The sequence below is a fragment of the Simochromis diagramma genome, unplaced genomic scaffold, assembly GCF_900408965.1.
Source record: "Simochromis diagramma unplaced genomic scaffold, fSimDia1.1 OVJJ01000361.1, whole genome shotgun sequence".
Taxonomy (NCBI): Eukaryota; Metazoa; Chordata; class Actinopteri; order Cichliformes; family Cichlidae; genus Simochromis; species Simochromis diagramma.
Window position 1 is genome coordinate 2,238,343 of NW_024386860.1, and position 8,232 is coordinate 2,246,574.

Below are 8,232 nucleotides of genomic sequence, written 5' to 3' on the forward strand. Positions count from 1 at the left end.
GTCTGTTACACTGCTGTTTATTTTAAAGAGTATTTACAGTGGTTACAATTAACATAATGGGTGTTTAACAAGAAAGAACAAAGGAAAAGCAGTGAGAACCAAATACGTAACTATAAATGCAATAAACATAACCCACTACACACTGCAAGTTCAGATTGATAGTATTTTTTCTTTTTTCTTTTTTTTTTATAAGGATGTCATAGAGGACACAACACAGAATCTCAGATTACATTATGTAACACTTCTGGAGGTACATGTGGAAATTATTGAGCTTCAATGGAGGCGAACACAAAGGCAAAGGAAAGCTGCTTTTACATGTACCACGTTTACAACACTGAACAGTTTTCTTGTAAACATATAATCCTGGCTCTATGACATCTATGCCTTTGCGTCTGTGTTTATAATTCATTTGTACAGTGCCATTGCCTTATGTTAGGAGTAATTTTTTGCGTTCTTGCTCGGGATCAGTTCTCTCCCAGCCCTGTCGAATCCGGGTGAGAGTGCTGTCCACGCAAGGCAGGAGGAGAAGCAGCTTGAGCACTAACACCACGGAAGGCACCACCAGACTAAGCATGTAGCCAGGGAGCATAAACCATTTGTAGGATGAAGGATGAAGAAACTTATCCCAGCCGTACAGGTAGGTGTGAAATGTACAGAAGAACAGTGTCAGGTAGCCCAGCTTAGACTGAAAGACAGTAAAACAATGAAACAGGTTCATTATGTTACATTTCATTCACCCATTTATTTTCAGAAAGCATTGATGTTATGATGTGCAGTCAGTTTTCTTTCTGACAGACTTGTTTGCATCTATACATAAGGAACATGTCGTCTGTGTGTGAATGCCTCAGCTACTCAGAGGAGAGAGGTGCTGAGGGATAAATGTGAATAAAATAAAAAAGAATAAAGATAAAAGACAAATTATTTTCTTTTATATGAAGTCAAAAACTGCAGTGACAAGCTGACCTTAATAGAGACATAGCTCCATATGTGCAACGCATACACTCTTTGACTTTGTGTACTCATATACATAAAGGTACACATACATACTTGTGCACATTTAAATACATTATATACACATGAACAAAGCCTTAGGACTGAGGCCCAGGATAATATATGCCCCCAAATTACATCTGATGCATAACTTAACATTTAAATCTCTGCTCTAATTTGGGCTGGAGTAAAGGGAGGGGTGGAATAAGAATATGAGCTTGACATGACCCAGATACATTTATGAATGAGTTTGTTCCCTGTAGTGTGTCCCATTTCATTTTTGATTGGTCAGAGTGGGAACAAAGGTAAACATTATTTGTGTCTGTTTAAGTAAAGACAGAGTTAGAAAGAGAAGGAGGGAAATATAACTAACAGATTTCTGACAGTTTGTTTCCAGTGGGAACTTTAACACAGCTGCCTGGCCCATGTGTGTGTTTTCCTATCCACATTTGTACTTGCCAGTCACAGTTTGTACCTTTGCAAATTAGACACAATGTGAAGAATTTACCAAACAATTTTTCTGCCAGAATCCTTCCTTGAAGGCGCAGTAGCCTCTCTGTCAATTTTCACACTAACTGCTCCTCAGCAGCCTCAAGTATAAATAAGTGCAATAGTGGAGTAGCAGTATGTGGAAAATTTCAGGGTGCACTTTAAAGCATCTCCAGCCAACATATTAGAAGTGAGTGCCAACGAGGGATATTTCATAAAAAGCATCCGTGTGTTAACTGAATCATCAATCTGGTTGTCATTTGCAGCTTTTCTTGGCCAAGTGAAGAGATGATCAGTTGAAACAAATTAAATTTACCAATGAGCTTTATTGTATTCATTTTATGAGAAATTGACAGATTAAATATCATAGAAATGCTCTTTCCTACCACTGTGTTTATTTGTTCTTTGTTTAAAAAAATATGTTTTGAAACTTCTGTTATTTTTGTTTATTTTTTTAAGCGTGATTGAGTAAACCAGAGACTAGCAAAAATACTCATTTACTGTAGATCCGGGATGTCAAACACATTTTATCTTTGTGACATCTTTAAATTATACAAATCTATAACTTAATTAGTTTGGCTTTGTATGGATAGCCACGGGGAATCTCTTTATCATCAGGAAAATCTGTAAAACTTTTGAAAACACAGATGTAAATGTCCAAATGTTCTGTTTCCAAAACCATCCAGTTGGTTGGTTTGGAGTCTTCACCGGGCTGATTCTGGCCCCCAGGCTTTATGTTTGACACCCCTGCTCTAGATGGAGAGCATGTTTTCCATTTTCTATTTGATATTAATTGATTCCAGTAATAAGCAAAGATGCCAACTTCTGTACAAGCACAAATCTGTTGGATGGATTGCTCGGAACATCAGTGGGCCAGCTCCAGGGAAAAATCCCACACACATTCCTCCACTTGTGACTTGAAGTTTTTCTTCTTATAAACAGGATTCACTCATCAGGCCAAGAGTTTTGTTTCGCTGATGTGCCAATATGAGTTTGCACTAACCACATACTATAAATCAAAGATGGAAAACCTACATTTGTTTTAGTGACCATCGGAGGACAGTTCCTCTGATTGTAAAAAGTGGTGTGATTATATAGATGTCTTTGATAAACGGACCCTGGCTCTTGAATCACAACTTAAGTTAACAGGGTACAGTATATAATTCTGGCCTCTTTTATTCAATAAGAACATTTTAAGTCAGCTATATTTTCTAAATAAGTGGATGAGCAGGTCAATTCTATCAACTTGTTAGGACAGGTTTACAAGGCAACGTTGGGTCTAAGCTTTCTCCAGTTAACGTTTTTATTACTTTCTTTTCTTTACTGTCTAGCAGGTCTTGCTAAAGTGCTCCATGCTTTCATCTCATGATGTTTGGGCTACTATAAATCCCTCCTCTTCTGCTTCCAGCTCATTGAAAACTTGGCTGCCAGACTTCTAACAAATTCAAAGATCAATCCCCTTCTGCTAGAGATACATCACTTTAGATACTACATTTTATATCCGTCTTACCTGTATAAAGCTGAACTCTCTCCAGCTGAGCACATTGCTGACAGAAGGGAGGGAGGTTATTCCCAAAAGGAGATACAGGCCAAATCCCAGAATCCCAATAACGTAGTACGAGTCAGTACGCCAGGCCATGGTGGTGTCAAACGGTGACGTTTTGTTCTCCTTGATCTTAAAATCACAGTAAACATTTTTACCAGCTGTTTACGGAGTGGTGGAACTAGGTATGATTAAAAATGTTTCCAAGTCTTACCTGTGAGATAGTATGTGCTGCCAGTCTGTATCTCACATAATATCTGAGGGCAAAAATGATTATTTAGAGAAAAATCATGTGGACAATTCAGATGGGCATAACTCTTTAAGATCTGAAATAAAACCTAGATGAAGACTTCACAAGAATTGCTGAATTAACATTATTCACAAGTTTATTAAAGCATGATTTAGGCTTATCATTATAGCTGTATATATGTGAAAGGGTTACCTAGGCAACCAGACCCTGACATGTCATCTATGGGTAGTCTAAAACTAGTGCTTAAAGTTGAATCCACACATGAAGCATTTGTCAACGATGTGGCGACCAGAGACCAAAAGAAAGTCAATGACATTTGGGACCATGTACATCTTCCCAAACAATGTTATTCTAGTGAGCAGTTATAAACAGTCCCAGATATGTTTAATGAAGAGGCATGAAGATGTGCAGCTCTTACGCACCTGATAGGGATGATAAGAGTGTAGAGCACATGCAGAGAAGCCAAAGCAAGAGCTACGAGTCCCAGCTGTTTCCTGCACAACATCCAACGATCCAACCAGTCGGGGAAACGCCTGAAACATGGGTTTGAGTAGTATGGCACAAAAATGATTAGAAAATTGCACACCTCTCTGCTGGGATTAAATATAATTGCATCCTATTTTGATTACTGACTTGTATTTAGTTCCTCTGTAGAGCTGAAGGAAGGCAGCTATGACTCCAGGCAAGTAACACAAAGACAGCATAATGAGCGACACGATGGGGAACACCTGAAAGACGGAGACAGTTACAGCGCAAGTTGTTTTGAGGATAAAAACCATGAGTTTTAAGTGAAAACTTATTATTTGTTTAGTCATTTTTTATGGGATACATTTGGCGGTGACTTTTCAAAGTGTACCATGTGCTAATTTGTAAGGTAATAAACAGGATTTACCTTGTTGGCCAAGGATGCCATGATTCTAAAGGAGATGTCTTTATCATTCACCACATATGAATAGATGACATCTCTGATGAGTAGATAGAAGAAGAAGGAGGCAGTGAGGCCAGTGGCCAATTGCAAGGGCAGCCTCCACTCTGGGAAGAGCTGCAGAGGGAAATCCTCCAGCTCTCTGGCTGCAGTCAGAGACCCCCTGTCCAGAACAGTGAAGCCTAATTTGGTAGCCACCTCTATTACTGCCTGCTTTGCCTCAAGACTGTTCCCACACACGTACACCTGGAGAGGAAAGAAAAACAATCTATATTTTTTAACGCTCAAGAAGCGCCCCATGTGAGAAGTGCAGGTTTTCATCATTCTACATTTACACATTTATGTTTATGAATCTCACACACATGATGATCAACCAACAGAGACACACTGACAGTCAATGTGGTCATAGGAATGCTCAACACCTATACAATGTTGCTGATGGTGCTCAAAATTAAACATAGTCCAGTGCATAAACATGCACTCCCCACAACACACGCGATCTCCTGTGGTTTTTATTTTTTATTTATTGTCCACTGGGACTCCGAAACTGGATCAAAATGAGCAGAAAAATACACACATGCTGCAGTGAGAGAGCAAAACACATGACGGGAAGCTTAGATCTAAGAGAGAGTGTGGAGTTAATTGATTCAAGGATACCACAGAGACAGCATTCTCAGGAAAGACATGAGGCTGACTCCTCTCCTCCTCTTTCGCTTGGCTTTGGTTTGATCAAAACTTCAAAATGAGTTAATAATATAATTTGGTTGGAAATATTTTCCTTTAGGAAAGAGATTATTATTTTTAACTTCTTGGTCAGCAGCTGCTGTGTGAACATATCATGTAGACTGTCAAATGCATGTGGTTCTGCATGGAAATACGTAATAGTTTTTACTATAAGGCCTTTTACATGACCCCTAGTATTCATGCAAGCAAGGAGATTGTAACACAACAAGCAGATGTAGCTTTTACCTGTCTGTTGGCATCTGAAGGTCCATTCTGAAGGGCCCATGCAGACAAAGTGTTAAATCCCTTCACCACCTGAGCTCCAGGGATTAGCCTGGTTATTAAACAACAATCATTTGCCTCATGTTCTTACATTTTTTTTAGGTGATTCAACCCACATGGTCCATGAGATATCCCAATATTTCATATTATTACATTACTGCCCTAGTTTCCTCTTACCTCTGCAGATATTCAGCATTGGCCTCGGGGTACATATTCTTCTTGAGGTTGTTGCTGACATCCACCAGAACCTTCCAATCAATTAAATAAATACAGTGGATGAAAAGTTAGAAATGATCCAAGTGCTTTGTCACACAAAGTCATCTCACTGTGCAACAAGGTACCTTCCCCTTGAGCTGAGGTGCAAGCGTCTCCAGGAAGTTGTAGTTTTCTCTGTGAATACAAACAAAAACCAGCCTGGCTGATTGGGCTGCAGCCACATGACTCATCGCCTGCACAAGACATAAACACAGGAGAACTGTCACGCACGGCCATGACACATAGTAACACGACCGCTGACAAATGGTTTCATTTATTTTGACATTCTAGTTCAGTCGGGACAAGAAACAAACCAATGCACAATGTAGAGCACAAACAAAAACAGCAACATCTGGAGAGATGCTTGCATGTCCACAAATTATCAGCAAACATGTTTAGCTAAACAAGGTCAAGCCTGATTAGAAGAGCTGCTTTTCTCACAGCATTAACTATGCACTTTGAACACGGGTATTTGTTTTGGTTAAGGACTATCCTTCAGTTCACATGTTGTGATATCAGCTGTCAAATAAGAACAAGAACAACAAAAACAACAGACATCATGCTCTGTACCTGAGTTCCCGGAGGCAATGGGCCACAGCTGTGGGGTCTGCGGCTGCCGTACACCACCTTGTAGCCAGTCTGGAGCAAACGTTGGCCCAGAGAGCGCCCTAAGTCCCCCGTCCCAAAGATACATAGCATCTCCTGCTCAGTGGCTGCTGCTGTGCTCAAAGGACACAGCGATACGCTCTCTGAATTCACCTCCTTTGACATGCTGCTCAGTCTGTCACACAACACGGCCACAATCTGACACAAAAAGGGAGAATACCTCCTGTGGTTCTGAAAGAACAAAACGCTCTACCAGGTCTTCTGCAAGCCCAGTGACAGCTGGGTAACGTGTCCAAGTTCAAGACAGTTGTAACTAAATTACTGTTACTTCAAATAAGGAAATCTTCTGGAAAAAGTGCCAGTGGACCATCTGACTGCCTCTCAAGTTCATGTGTCTGTTCTGTCATTTTCTAGACTGACAGATTTTTCAGTCCTGAGTCGGTTTTTGTATTGGTCTATCCCCTCCCATTTTAGGATTGGCTCAGACTGAAGTCTGTTTAATCTGGGAAACTCCATGGCAAAAGGTTGAAGGCAGGTTTCAGAGAGCCCTAGTTTTCTATCTGAGCCTCTCTGTCTCTCTGTGCTTTGCTTTGCCAGGAAAACTGTGGCAAAGTAAAGAATTATGGCAGGCTTCTGGGAAACCACACATATTATGCAACACTGGAAAACAAGACCTCAATGTACTGTAGCTGGAAAAAAATATTTTCCCCAATTTATCACATAAAGTCACAGCACAAGAAACCCAGATTATGCAGTAGATGAAAGTTGTTGATATGAGGACATGAAGGAAATGCGCAGTTAAGAATCAACGTGTGGAATGTTTCTGCTCAGACAAGCTCACCATAACAGGTTCATACATGTAGATGGAAACCGTGCCTCAAATTAAACACACACAAAAAACTTCATAGACAAAATCACAGTCACCTCATATTACATGTAAAATTCCCACGTCCTCTACCTACATAATTGTTTGGTCTTGAGTGCAAAACAAATAACACTTATTTTAATAGCATAAGGATAATTGTGGTTCACTGGGAGTCAAAGAATACAATCCTCATAATCAGTCAGGGATACAGTGGTTAGAAGAGGTGCACCCTGATTCATGGAGTTTGTAGGCAAACCCACCAATTACAGTCTAAGCTGCACTCATGTGTTGTCCCAGTGAGTAATTAATGTTCTTAGCCTCGTAACTTAAGCTGGCCTCTGAGTGCAGCCCTTCCTATTTTCCCAGAGGTCCAAAATAGCTCCACCGTTCAGGGCTGAGGTGAACCTCAGGCCTAGTGACCTGTCCTAATCTGTAATTACTCCCTCTGCTGTGCTGCATCACTAAGTGGTTGGCGTGTGGATGTATTGTGCACAAATATAACTATACTTTACTAATGCAAACAGACACACACACACACACACACACACACACACACACACACACACACACACACACACACACACACGAGTACATATGCATATATGCACAAAGAAACAAAAAAAGTAATGAAATTTGTTGCTGATCTGGGTTCTTGGCCCATAATTAGCCAGAGACCTTAACTGCAATTAATCTCCTACTTGGTAAACAATTACTCACTTGCTCTTCCTCCCACAAGATACCAAGGCCAAGGTCAGAGGAAAAGCAGTGTTCAAGAGAAAACATCTGGCTTGATCAGATCAGTAAATACAGTAAGAAGAAAAGTAAACAAATGAATGTCTGCTGGGTGAAAAAAATAGTTAAAGTTTATGTAAATCTAGCAGGTCAGTGTTATTTATATGATACAGTGTTTGTTTTTTCCCATATCAAGCGGTCAGTTATAACTAACCAGGAGTTCCTTAGCCTCTTAGACAAAAGTTCAGAGTTCAATCAGTAAAAGCCCAGGCACAAAAGCACAGAGCTAGACCTCAGTGAGCACAAGAGCTGCACTTAAGTACTTCTGAGCTCTATGCACCAAACAATCTAGCTTAAAACAGTGTGGGTGGATTTCTGATGATCAAAACAAAACTGAATGGAAGCGGCAATCACATATCAAATGTCAAGTCTGAAAAAAAGGCACTCTCAGGCTGATGATTGGGCCTTCCAGTATTCCCAGGCTAAAGCCATTACCATGATTGGCTTTACACTCTGCAATATATGAGTGTCTAAGCAAAAGCCAGACTGCATTACAGCCCCATAGTATGTCA

At 40.2% G+C, this 8,232-nt stretch overlaps 1 protein-coding gene across 1 annotated transcript; it reads right to left on the reverse strand.

Moving 5' to 3' along the window:
* On the reverse strand, positions 1 to 6,609 carry steap4 (STEAP family member 4). Its single transcript, XM_040029604.1, has 10 exons — positions 6,028 to 6,609; positions 5,544 to 5,651; positions 5,380 to 5,450; positions 5,167 to 5,254; positions 4,165 to 4,443; positions 3,906 to 4,000; positions 3,695 to 3,805; positions 3,237 to 3,279; positions 2,990 to 3,154; positions 1 to 685 (listed from the first exon to the last, which is right to left on the reverse strand). Exons 1-10 carry the CDS (start codon positions 6,226 to 6,228, stop codon positions 428 to 430), a joined length of 1,419 nt encoding a protein of 472 aa, XP_039885538.1. The 5' UTR covers positions 6,229 to 6,609; the 3' UTR covers positions 1 to 427.
* Positions 6,610 to 8,232: the final 1,623 nt, after the last annotated feature.